Source organism: Schistocerca serialis, chromosome 6 (genome assembly GCF_023864345.2).
Source record: "Schistocerca serialis cubense isolate TAMUIC-IGC-003099 chromosome 6, iqSchSeri2.2, whole genome shotgun sequence".
Taxonomy (NCBI): Eukaryota; Metazoa; Arthropoda; class Insecta; order Orthoptera; family Acrididae; genus Schistocerca; species Schistocerca serialis.
In genome coordinates, this window is record NC_064643.1 from 439975208 (window position 1) to 439988966 (window position 13759).

Below are 13759 nucleotides of genomic sequence, written 5' to 3' on the forward strand. Positions count from 1 at the left end.
ATACAGTGAATAAATGGCTTAGTCGCAGTCTAGGAGCTATTATCACGATGACTGTTTCTCTGCTGCGGGGTATGTGCTCTGAGGCATAACAGCCTCATCTGCAAAAATCAAGGTTCCGAGTTCAATCTCCCTGCACATAGTTTTCATCGGTCAGGAAGTTTCACAGCTGTGCATAAACTGCTACAAAGTAAATGTACCGTTTTCTTCTGTTGCTTGTTAAAGAACTTAATGACTTTTTTGCTGTGTCGTAAAACTGTAGAACACTTACTCTAGAACAGGAGATGACAACTGAAAGGACTGTAGGTCAAGGGATACCAAATTTCGTGTTATTCTCTTTCTTCTTAACAATACGAAATATGGATTTGTACTAGGGGTGTTCAATAAGTAATGCAATATTTTTTTCTCCTCCAATTTCGGTTGCAAATATGCGGAATTTGTTGTGGGACATTGTGGAATATTTCCGCTTCGGCGCCTATAGTTTCATGAGATTCCAATAGATAGCGGCGCAGTACGTAGCCTTCAGAATGGCGTCGTCCGCCCCAGTAGCTGAGTGGTCAGCGTGACGGATTGCCGTCCTCTGGGCCCGGGTTCGATTCCCGGCTGGGTCGGAGATTTTCTCCGCTCAGGGACTGGGTGTTGTGTTGTGTTCATCATCATTTCATCCCCATCCGGCGTGCAGGTCGCCCAATGTGGCGCCGAATGTAATAAGACCTGCGATATGGCGGCCGGACCTGCCCCGCGAGGGGCCTCCCGGCCATTGACGCCAAACGCTCATTTCCAGAATGGCGTCTGTAACGGGGATGCGGTCAAGCAGAGAGTTACCATTGGGTGCCTTTTCGCGGAAAATCAGAACATCGCAGATATTCGTAGGCGCTTGTAGAATGTCTTCAGAGACCTGGCAGCGAACAAAAGCACGGCGACTCGTTGGGCGCGCAAACCTATCCGATCTCCGGCGTGTCGGCCAGGAGCACAAAGCAGTGCTACCCTCAGGAAATTGAAGAAAGAACTTTACCATGACAACGCAAAAGTCTCACACATGTCTGCGCACCAGAGGGGAGTTCACAAAACTCCCCTCGTATCTATCTGTATAGACTCCTTTCATGATTTGTGATTTCCCTAAATCACTCCAGGCAAATGCCGCTATCTGCAGCGGATAGGCACTTGGTGCAGGAAGTGGCAACTGACCCTTAACATAGACAAATGTAATGTATTGCGAATACATAGAAAGAAGGATCCTTTATTGTATGATTATATGATAGCGGAACAAACACTGGTAGCAGTTACTTCTGTAAAATATCTGGGAGTATGCGTGCGGAACGATTTGAAGTGGAATGATCATATAAAATTAATTGTTGGTAAGGCGGGTACCAGATTGAGATTCATTGGGAGAGTCCTTAGAAAATGTAGTCCATCAACAAAGGAGGTGGCTTACAAAACACTCTTTCGACCTATACTTGAGTATTGCTCATCAGTGTGGGATCCGTACCAGATCGGGTTGACGGAGGAGATAGAAAAGATCCAAAGAAGAGCGGCGCGTTTCGTCACAGGGTTATTTGGTAACCGTGATAGCGTTACGGAGTTGTTTAACAAACTCAAGTGGCAGACTCTGCAAGAGAGGCGCTCTGCATCGCGGTGTAGCTTGCTCGCCAGGTTTCGAGAGGGTGCGTTTCTGGATGAGGTATCGAATATATTGCTTCCCTCTACTTATACCTCCCGAGGTGATCACGAATGTAAAATTAGAGAGATTAGAGCGCGCACGGAGGCTTTCAGACAGTCGTTCTTCCCGCGAACCATACGCGACTGGAACAGGAAAGGGAGGTAATGACAGTGGCACGTAAAATGCCCTCCGCCGCACACCGTTGGGTGGCTTGCGGAGTGTAAATGTAGATGTAGATGTAGATGTAGATGGTTCCTCTGAAAGGGCACGGCCGACTTCCTTCCCCATCCTTCCCTGGTCCGATGAGACCGATGACCACGCTGTCTGGTCTCCTTACCCAAACCAACCAACCAACTTTCATGATTTCTTCTCATACCGTGAGTAGCTTTCCGTTAGTTGTCTGACACATCATAAAAATTTCTTGGAATTCTTTTTTACTAATTTCAGATAACGTATAAAGTTTCTTTTTCCTAAAGTCAAAGTATCTGCACGATAAGTGAAAGAAACGAACGCTAATCACAAATTATTGTTGTTAGGTGTTTTGGTATGGCGGACTTAACGCGATGCGATTTGTAGTTCTATGTGACCACATTCCTGCTTGTAACTTAATTAGCACGTCTTGTTCCTAATCAGAAATTTAATATTTTAGTTGTGAACCTCCACACACGTCGAGATTTAATCTACACGTCTTCAAAGACCCCAAGCAGTTGGGCTGTCTTTGGCACAGAGCATGTAATAACAGAATTATTGGCGACTTTCCCCTTCTTATTCAGTTTGTGACTGCTTCTGTATGGTGCTGAAGTGCACTGATATATGTGTCTTTATTATTGTAGTCATAAGAGCATTTATATTCGTAGCGGGACAAATTGTCGTCGTTCTGAAGTTCCGTTAACATATGTATGGTGTTCTCGAGCCGAACTAACAGATCCATCAGGAAATACGCAACTCTTCATTCGCCCTTAGGCGCTGCAGTCCGGAACCGCGCGACTGCTACGGTCGCAGGTTCGAATCCTGCCTCGAGCATGGATGTGTGTGATGTCCTTAGGTTAGTTAGGTTTAAGTAGTTCTAAGTTCTAGGTGACTGATGACCTCAGATGTTAAGTCCCATAGTGCTCAGAGCCATTTGAACCAAATCGCCCTTAGTATGGGAATTTTCACATGATGAGGGTTCCAGGCGAGCGAGCAATACTTAAGAACAGTCAGCAAGAATGTCCTGTAAGTTACATTTTCGTAGAGAAGTCATTCATTCCCGTGATCTCCATACACCCTGCCGTGCGGAGTGGTCGCGCGGTTAGAAGCGCCATGTCCCGGATTGCGCGGCCCCTCCCGCCGGAGGTTCGAGTTCTCCCTCGGGCATGGGTGTGTGTGTGTGTGTGTGTGTGTTGTTCTTAGCATAAGTTAGTTTAAATAGTGTGTCAGTCTAGGGACCGATGACGTAAGCAGTTTGGTGCCTTAGAAATTCACACACACATTTGAGCATTCCATACACCCCTTCCCCCTCCTATGCCCAACGGACTGTGCAATTTGCCATCAACAGTGACCCATTTTAGAAATTCTAAAGTAAACGTCTCTCTTGCTGGTCTGTCAACAGGAAACAACTCGTGCACGTGAGTAATTTAGAATGGATAGCATAGAAGGATATTTCGTAGGATTTAACGCACCGTGCTCTCACGTATGTCCAATGTTTGGGCAATTCTCCTTGCAGTACGCGTTTGCACACCACCACTCGTCTCCTGCTGCATTGCTGTGGCCACTGCTTCCACTGACGTCGAATCAATTCGTTTCCTCCCTCGACCAGGTTTCACACCAAAAGAACCCATTTTTCTGCAGACCCACGGCAGTTATCGGACCAACGCCTTTTGTCAAACCCTTCACTGTCCGGAACTTCTGCAGAGCGACGTGTGCACTGTCATCATTCTTGTAATACAGCTTTGCAAGCAGAGCGCGATCCTGCCTTGAGACAGTCATGGCGAACGTCGCAGACGCGAAAGGAGGAAAAGTCGTGTACCCGGGGTATTTATATCAACTTCAATGGGTCGTGCGCATGGCAGGTGTTTTCATTTACGTACTCTGACACATACAGTGCCATCTATTGATCGATTTTTACATTATTTTTTTTCTTCTGCCATACGTTTTCTCTCTTCTCCGATAACATTCCGTTGCAAAAAATGGTTCAAATGGCTCTGAGCACTATGGGACTTAACTTCTGTGGTCATCAGTCCCCTAGAACTTAGAACTACTTAAACCTAACTAACCTAAGGACATCACACACATCCATGCCCGAAGCAGGATTCGAACCTGCGACCGTAGCGGTCACGCGGTTCCAGACTGAAGCGCCTTTAACCGCACGGCCACACCGGCCGGCATTCCGTTGCAGTTTGATGTCATTCTGAGAAGTGATGTTATTTATACAGCGTTTTTAAAGTTAAATTATAATCACCCTCTAGTGTGGCATTTCATAGCTGATATCGGAATCAGCCTCTGATGTGTCATATGTGTCATGTATGATAAGGGGTCTGAAGCCAGTAGTTAGCCTCTCAGGAGATTCCTGACAGGTCCCACAAATACTTTTTTTTCATTTATCGCGTAAAAAAACAGCAGTTTGTTGTATGCTTTGACATAAACTACCCGACTGCATTGTGCAGCAGTTGCTAATTTCGTGAAGGTAGTCCGCAGCTCGTGGTCGTGCGGTAGCGTTCTCGCTTCCCACACCCGGGTTCCCGGGTTCGATTCCCGGCGGGGTCAGGGATTTTCTCTGCCTCGTGATGACTGGGTGTTGTGTGATGTCCTTAGGTTAGTTAGGTTTAAGTAGTTCTAAGTTCTAGGGGACTGATGACGATAGATGTTAAGTCCCATAGTGCTCAGAGCCATTTGAACCATTTCGTGAAGGTAGCGTTGAAATGAATTTGAAATGTTTTAATAACACATTTCTGACATCTCGTATTACTTTAGCCCTAAGTCTTTGTTAGAAATATCCTCGTCATCTTCCTACTTCATTGTTAGCTTTTGTTAGATTGTGGGATGGTATTAATGTTTCTTGATTTTTCTCTCTTCATATCCTTTCTATAAAATTTTTTAACTGTAATAGTTACTAATAATTGTTAAGTTCCGTAGTTTCTGGAATTTAAATAGCGTTAGTTTGTTTTTGACCTATGTTGTTATATTGTCAAATTTGCTTCTTTAAATTGCTCTTAGATTTTTTCCTCAATTTCCTCTACCTGTTCGTGAGTTCACTTTCATCACATACCTTGCCTGTTTGTAGCTTTTTATTCTTCTTGACTTTTTTATGTAAGTCTATTTTATCTCTATATATGTAGTGCTTATAAAGCTTCACATTGTTTCTGAGAGATTCTTCTTTGTCGTTTGTAAACTGGAACCAACAGCACCGCTTCACACAACAGCTTCCAAAACACAATATAAAATGCAATTGTTAACTATGTTCTTTAATTTTTAAATATTGTGCTTTTCTAACTGTAAGAGCAGATTCACATCTGTACAGCCATGGTGCGTTTGGTTTTCGATTTTTATCTATTGCTCATTTGATTTTTTGTTAGCCATTTACTTCTTATTCCAATGTAATAGTACCAAAATACATGGTGCAAATAGGAAATGGGAATGGGTTTTTATTTGCTTTCTCTGAAGAGTAAGGTGTTCTCTTTTTCTGCTGTATATTTTTTAACTTCGGTGTGTTTCGTCTCTATTTGTGATATTAAACTCGGTCATCTTCTCATAATCTTTGGGTTTATCTTGCTCATAAAGCTAATTTTGGTACCTGACTATAGTTTTCAAAATTGAAAATATTTGATTGTTGATTTTCTGGCACAATTTGTTAATGTTGTACAGTAACCAAGGTTATAATTGCAAAAAACAATCAGATCTACTTAATTTTTCGTTTCAGCACTGTTTATTGATTCTGTGAACTATATATTTAATGTATATTTTCTATTCACTCTCACAGACGATCTAAGGAGGAAAAAAAATGGTTCATGAAGTTTATAACATTCAACATTGCAGGAATAAGTAATAGCATTACCGAAGAACAAAAAGTTTCACATATTGGTAATTCTGCTTGGAATGCCTAACTAAACATAATATCAAACGATTAATGGCAGATATAAGTTGCGAATGCAGATTAAAACTGCAATAAATGATACTCAACGTGAGAACTGTCGGACGTTGTAGGAAGTGCTTCAGCTGTATTTGTTTTCCTGGTAGAGATCATTCATATTTCCTGATGCAAGTTAAATGAGAAATTACATAGACGTAAATAAATAGGAGAATATCAACAATCTGTGGACAAATTTATTTCAGATTTTCGTAGTTTTGCCATTTTCTTTCACTGTTGTTTATACTGCCCAAGACCTGGGGCTTCGAAAATTAAGTATTCTGTGTTAGTGGAATTGTTCACAGGTAGCAGCATAGAAGAAAGAGAATATTTTTCAATTGAAACAAATTTTTTATTAAAAAAGAATAAATAAACGAGTTTTGGAAGACAATAGTCAGATCAAAACAAAAGGGTTCCTGACCATTATGATATACGAATAATACGGGCCTCTGCGGACACAAAAATGGCAAGACCAGCATGGAGGAACAATAACCAAAAGGAACCATAATACTGATTGCACACTTACATAAATCTGTATCACAGGTTTTCTCGTCTTTGGTGTCACAGCTTCGTAGAACAAAACTTATCGACAATGCACTCATACATGGATGTAAGAAATCAACAACTAGTTGATTTAGAACTTCTACACGATTCATTTATGAAAACTCTGGCATGTCCATTTCTTCGAGGCACAGCAACATAGCAGTCCATAGTTACATATTTCAGCATAAGTACTTAACAGAATCACAGGTGTTAGCGCCACCTGCAAACTTCATTACTGTTCCTCTGTAGTAAATCAAAAGATACAGTCCCACAATTATGTCTTTAGGAACACGTCCATTTAAAACACTGAAAGAAGAACCATTGCAGTCCTTTCGTTTTAAGACACTTACTTCTACTATGACAATTGATGAAGCAGAGCGACTGATTGAAGGAGCACCCCGATATGGATACAGAGCATTAAATGCACTGATGGGCCCTTTGTGATGGTGGAACTTCTCCTTGAATAATGGCTGAGATGATTTAAACATGAGAACAAAATTATGCAGGAGATTCGTGTTCATGCAGAATTCGATTGATTAGATTGTCTTTAACTTGTGCAGTCTTCTTCTGAGGTGAGTTTCCACCACCCTAGGCATAACGGTGACGAAGGTATTCCCAATGCACACAGAAGGCAAACTTCTGTCTTCCAGTGTAGACTGATGGACACTGAAGCAGTATTTATTCTTCTGACTTTCACTGTAAGTTAACCCACACTGAACCAGCAGCTGGGTATTTGGGATGAGTAGATGAGGTAAATTTGGATCAATGGGATCGTGTAGTTTGGGATGAGAGAATGGTACTTATGAATGGCACTGGAGTGTTTCTGTGGGAAGGTATGCAGACTGTACCACTCTGGACCAGCAGGTGGCATCTCAGAGGAGTGATTATAGTGCGTGAGGTAGATTTGTAATTGGAGATACCTGGTGTACCACTGGAAGGGTAACAGCCTTTTCCTGTTGGAAAAATATTGGTTGTTTGAAACCTGTCCACATACGTCGAGTATCATTTGAGCGAAATGGATGTTCTAGTTTGCAGAAAGGGATGAATGAGCCTCTCGTGCTTCAGTTGAAGGAACGTGGAGACAGGCGAGGTCCAGTGAGAGTTGTGGAGTGCCGATTTGGTTGCGGCCACGTCTTCTGGGGAAGCCGAGTTGAGCCTCTTAGGAGACGAACACGAGGCCGCCTACTACGAACTGCAGGCACTGGTCGTGGATGTGGAACGCACTGGCGAACGTGGCCTGCTCCTTCGGCGTCATGCTGCGCGATTTGAAACGCCGCGTGGTGGTGACGGTGGGGGCGGCGGCACCAGGCGGCGAGACGGGTGCTCTGGGGGCGGTGGGGGTGGAGGCGGCTGGGGCGGCGGCGGCGGGGGCGGCGACGGCGGCGGGAGCCTTGACGCGGCCTCCGCTCCCCGTGTAGGTGACGCAGCCCCCGCCCACCGTGGCGACGACTCGCACCTTGCCGCCGTTGCCCGTGTAGCAGACGCTGCCGCCGTTCTGCTCCACCAGCACGCGACTGTCGTTGCCCGTGATCTGGATGCAGCCAGAGTTGCTGCGCACGCGGATTTTGTTGCCGTTTCCCACTATCTGCAAAAAGACAACAGGACACACTCCGTTAGTCAACGCTACGAAAAATTATCTCATATTACGTCTATTGCACTTTTAATTTATGTATAATATATTATCATGATGGTTTCAGTATTTATAAAATATTGACATTACCGCTCCTCGCAAATAGCTGCCACCTTCAGATGTGATAAAATCCACTACAAAACAGCGGAGTTTGTGCTGAGAAATAATTGTTAAAAAAATCATCACGTTACTCCGTTTCCGAGTTATTTAGCACTGAAATGAGCCAACCACGTGGATGCACGCGCACAATGCAAGCACTTGCATGCGCTGAAATTCGGTAATGCACAGACATCTGTGGGTCCGTATGTTAGCACTTGTTCAAATGCCCATTTCCAGTTGAAAAGTGTGCTTTTCAGAAGTGATAAATTTAAAATAGGTGAGCACAAGCTACGTTTATTCCATTTGAGGAAACCAAGCGAAGGACAAGTGTGGCGACACTGTCTTTCGCTGGCTGCTTGAATTGGCACATGCGATGACCTGAATGGCTAACTTCAACGTTTAAATAACTAGGAAACGACGCAACGTAGCGAATTTTTTCTCAATAATTATTTCTGTGAACAACCTCCCCTGCAACCCCATTACAGGTTTCTCTGACTCTCTCTGACCAAGCTGTACAGGGTAAGTCGAAAAGGACTTTACAACTTTGGAATGATATAGAAATTTATTGAGATAACTTACAGGATCGGTATATGTGTTATTTTGTAGCGAACACCCTCAAGTTTCACATAAAAATATCAAGTGTCATTTTGGTTCTACGTGACTACCACCGGTTAATAAACCTGGTGATTTATCACGTCGCTGTGAACAACCCGTCTCAACAAAGTCATTGTGCCAAGAGTAAATTGTAGGCCTGCTTGTGGGTTCTTTGCGTATCCGGTGCGAAATTTACGACTAACAGTTGTTGCAGAGTTCGTTTCATGAAGCCAAAACACTCGGCTCCAGTGAAAGTAGCCATTTTAACTGTTCACTACGCTGGCGCTCCTGGTGGCGGAATGGGGTACCGATGCACTATATGAATCAAACTTGAGACTGTTTGCTACAAAGTTACACATCTACCGATTATGTAAATTGTCTCAGTAAATTTCTATATCATTCCAAAGTAGTAAAGTCGTTTTTGACTCACACTGTATATCTGAACGAAGCTTTGTGGTAGGATTTTATAACATCTGAAGATGCTGGATATTTGCCAAAAGCAGTAATGTGAATATTCTGTGTGTATTTAAGCATCCGAGGCGTAATGAATTATTATACAAACTTTTACAAAACTCGTATGCTTCTAGCTGACAATACGTAAATTAAAAAAAAAACGTTTATGTTAACGCCCTTTACAAGCGTTACACATTCCATTGACTTGAAGATCAGAGACAATATTCAGCAAAAAAAGTTCATTAATATGGCGTCACAATGTTGGTACAGAAGAACATATTTCCACTGTTACCACATGATGTGTACACAACCACCACAGGTCGGGTATTACATGCTCTATTACTGGTTTTGCCCTTCACACGAAAGTATATTCGGATATTCATTGCCCTGACGGGAATACCTTAAAGATTCGAAAGCTCCACTCGGCACCATCGTCAATGGACGCTGATATTAGAGGCGTGCGAGCACAGTATTCGTCCGCGGTCGTTGACGACCACTTTCAAGAACGGATTGACATTACCATTGAGATGGCTGCAGGGGTATGTCCCGAAAGCAAATAAATTGAAAAAATAAATAAATAGAAGTAATTCGCAACTATTTCTCCGAGATAAGCGGCACCCCATTTCAGTGCTTCTACCATGGAGAAGCTAGGGAGGCACTGGGAAAGTAGTGCAGGTCCCCCAAGTATAGGTCAGACGCGCTGACCCACGGAGGTGGATTATGTGCATGATTTGCTGTTAATTATTGCTACTTTAACACTTTTCCTCTGTCACTTACTGTTACTGCGTCGTTTCTCAGTTTTTGATGATATTGTGCCACATTTTGGTACGTTATGACATTTGTTTACCGCTACGAGGAAAAATACTGTTAACTATTAACTAAATCGCAGTTAGGTATTACCTGATACGCATGAAATTTGCAACAGAACTAGTAAACAATCGATTATGAATACGCAGAGCCTGTATAACATTAATGTGAAAAACGAGCTACTACTGTTCCAATAAGCTGTTTAAATACGTGCAAAGGAACTAATTTTGTTTGACACCCTGAAATAAATGTTGATTACCCCGAGACAGTATAAGAATAGTCTAAATGAGCTAACTGTCAGTAAAATTCCTCTGTGTACGTGACCGGATTGTCAGTGTGTACAACTTCCGACGCTTTGGCCACTAATGCAAATGGCCTTCCTCAGTGTGTTTCTGTTAAGGCCATTTGAAATAGTTGCGCAAACGTCAGAAGTCTTACACAATGACAATTCGGTCACATACCTAAAAGAATTTTATTGACTACGACAATGGCCGCGGAAACCAACGCTTACATTTAAAGCAACTAATTATTTGCATATTTTCTTCAGCCGCTGCGATTGCTTACAGAAGTTAGCTTTACAACCGGATTTGCCTATTCCGATCATGGTTGGACTTAGTATGTAATATTTTTACGCATGTAACGCGCAATCAGGGACTATATGTACACGGATCCAGTCACTTAATACATGCATCACTTTATTTCGACGAGTTACATTGGAACCGGTATCAACTGTGACGCCCGATTACCGTCATAAATGTATAAACAGGTGGTAAAACCAAATGTGGTATGTCACCACAACTGTTCAATAAAGTCTTACAAAAGTACTAGTATATTCACAGAAAACACTATGCTGAACATTGAAAACAAAAAATTAATGTGAAAGCAAAAAGACGGCATTGTGTCGCAGGAGGTGCCACTGATCTTGTTTTATTATGTTGTCAATACAATAAATGATAATATGAAAGCGATTTGTAAGAGCTCAGCTATTCAATTTTTTCGATTACGAAAATAAAATGAAAGCGAGTTGTAAGAGGTTTACTGTTCAATTATATCGATTACGAGACACGTTTTGGTCAAGGTCAGTGTTACTACGAAACCTGCATAAAAAAACCTGCATTCTTTTTGTCGAATCTTAAAGTGCACAGTAGGTGGTGGTACCAACCTGTAGGATGCCGGAGTTGGTGTCGTAGCGCAGACTGCGGCCATTGCCGACAATGACACTGGCTGTGGCTGTGGGCGCCATGAGGAGAGAGGGAGTAGTGTCAGCCGGGCTGAGCTGCTGCTGCTGCTGCTGCTAGTCTGGGACTGGCTGGTTGTGCACCGGCCGCCGCTATATGACCGCGCGCGGTCGCGGCCGGCGGGCAGCAGTACTTCCCCGGCAGGAAGCCCCCGGCCCCCGGCGCGCCGACCTGCCGCAGCGGCTGACACGCCTCCGGCCCCCACCACGGAGAGGCCGGGCGGGCATCGCTCGCGCCCGCCAAAGGCAGTTCCGGCGCCGCTCGCGTAGGTCCTACACAGCCGCAGGAGTAAACAACGGGCCGAGGTCACGGTTGGCGCGAGCCTGCGGCTGCTGTGGCCTTCGTAGCGGCCCTTACGCCCTGTTAACACAACGCACCGAGTGTTTTGGTCATTTCCTAATCTCTATTCAACAGCCCGCTTTTGCGTCTCGCATTATACAGGGTAGTCCATTGATAGTGATGGGCCAAATATCTCACAAAATAAGCATCAAACGGAAAAACTACAAAGAACGAAACTCGTCTAGCTTGAAGGGGGAAACCGCATGGCGCTGGGGTTGGCCCGCTAGATGGCGCTGCCTTAGATCAAACGGATATCAACTGCGTTTTTCTAAATAGGAATTTTTATTACATATTCGTGTAGTACGTAAAGAAATATGATTGTTTTAGTTGGACCATTTTTTTCGCTTTGTGATAGATGGCGCTGTAATAGTCACAAACGTATAAGTACGTGGTATCACGTAACATTCCACCAGTGGGGACGGTATTTGCTTCGAGATACATTAGGAGGAGTTGAACGGAATGGATAGTGTCTTGAAAGGAGGATATAAGATGAACATCAACAAAAGCAAAAGGAGGACAATGGAATGTAGTCGAGTTAACTCGGGTGATGCTGAGGGAATTAGATTAGGAAATGAGACGCTTAAAGTAGTAAAGGAGTTCTGTTATTTGGGGAGCAAAATAACTGATGATGGTCGAAGCAGAGAGGATATAAAATGTAGACTGGCAATGGCAAGGAAAGCGTTTCTGAAGAAGAGATATTTGTTAGCATCGAGTATAGATTTAAGTGTCAGGAAGTCGTTTCTGAAAGTATTTGTATGGAGTGTAGCCATGTATGGAAGTGAAACATGGACGATAACTAGTTTGGACAAGAAGAGAGTAGAAGCTTTCGAAATGTGGTGCTACAGTAGAATGCTGAAGATTAGATGGGTAGATCATATAACGAATGAGGAGGTATTGAATAGGATTGGGGAGATGCGAAGTTTGTGGCACAACTTGACTAGAAGAAGGGATCGGTTGGTAGGACATGTTCTGAGGCATCAAGGGATCACCAATTTAGTATTGGAGGGCAGCGTGGAGGGTAAAAATCGTAGAGGGAGACCAAGAGCTGAATACACTTAGCAGATTCAGAAGGATGTAGGTTGCAGTAAGTACTGGGAGATGAAGAAGCTTGCACAGGATAGAGTGGCATGGAGAGCTGCATCAAACCAGTCTCAGGACTGAAGACCACAACAACAACAACATTACCCGTGTTAAAATGGACCGTTTACCAATTGCGGAAAAGGCCGATATCGTGTTGATGTATGGCTACTGTGATCAAAATGCCCAACGGGCGTGTGCTATGTATGCTGCTCGCCTGGACATCATCCAAGTGTTCGGACCTTTCGCAGGATAGCTACGTTATTTAAAGAAACAGGAATTGTTCAGCCATATGTGAAACGTCAACCACGACCTTCAAAAAATGATGATACCCTAGTAGGTGTTTTAGCTGCTGTCGCGGCTAATCCGCACATCAGTAGCAGACAAATTGCGCGAGAATCAGGAATCCCAAAAACGTCGATGTTGCGAATGCTATATCAACATCGATCGCACCCGTACCACATTTCTATGCACCAAAAATTCCATGGCGACGACTTTGAACGTCGTGTACAGTCCTGCCACTGGGCACGGGACGTTGACAGATTTTTTGCACACGTTCTATTTAACGACGAAGCGTCATTCACCAACAGCGGTAACGTAAACCGGCATAATATGCACTACTGGGCAACGGAAAATCCACGATGGCTGTGACAAGTGGAACATGAGCGACCTTGGCGGGTTAATGTATGGTAGGGCATTATGGGACGAAGGATAATTGGCCCCCATTTTATCGATGGCAATCTAAATGGTGATTTCCTGCGTAATGTTCTACCGATGTTACTACAAAATGTTTCACTGCATGACGAACTTAGTTGAAGCGGTACTGAATAGAATATTTCATGACAGGTGGATTGGTCGTCGAAGTACCATACCATGGCCCGCTCGTTCACCGGATCTGACGTCCCTGGATTGCTTTCTGTAGGGAAAGTTGAAGGATACACCGACAACGCCTGACCTCATGCGTCAGCGCATTGTCAATGCATGTGCGAACATTACGGAAGGCGAACTACTCGCTGTTGAGAGGAATGTCGTTACACGTATTGCCAAATGCATTAAGGTTGACGGACATCATTTTGAGCATTTATCGCATTAATATGATATTTACAGGTAATCACGCTGTAACAGCATGCGTTCTCAGAAATGATAACTTCACAAAGGTACATGTATCACATTGGAACAACCGTTATAAAATGTTCAAACGTACCTACGTTCTGTAT

At 43.6% G+C, this 13759-nt stretch overlaps 1 protein-coding gene across 1 annotated transcript; it reads right to left on the minus strand.

Annotated features, from left to right (window-relative positions):
* Positions 1-6174: 6174 nt before the first annotated feature.
* LOC126484533 (uncharacterized) lies at positions 6175-11228 on the minus strand. The gene is made up of 2 exons (XM_050108081.1): positions 11051-11228; positions 6175-7890 (listed from the first exon to the last, which is right to left on the minus strand). Exons 1-2 carry the CDS (start codon positions 11129-11131, stop codon positions 7465-7467), a joined length of 507 nt encoding a protein of 168 aa, XP_049964038.1. The 5' UTR covers positions 11132-11228; the 3' UTR covers positions 6175-7464.
* Between the last annotated feature and the right edge of the window lie 2531 nt (positions 11229-13759).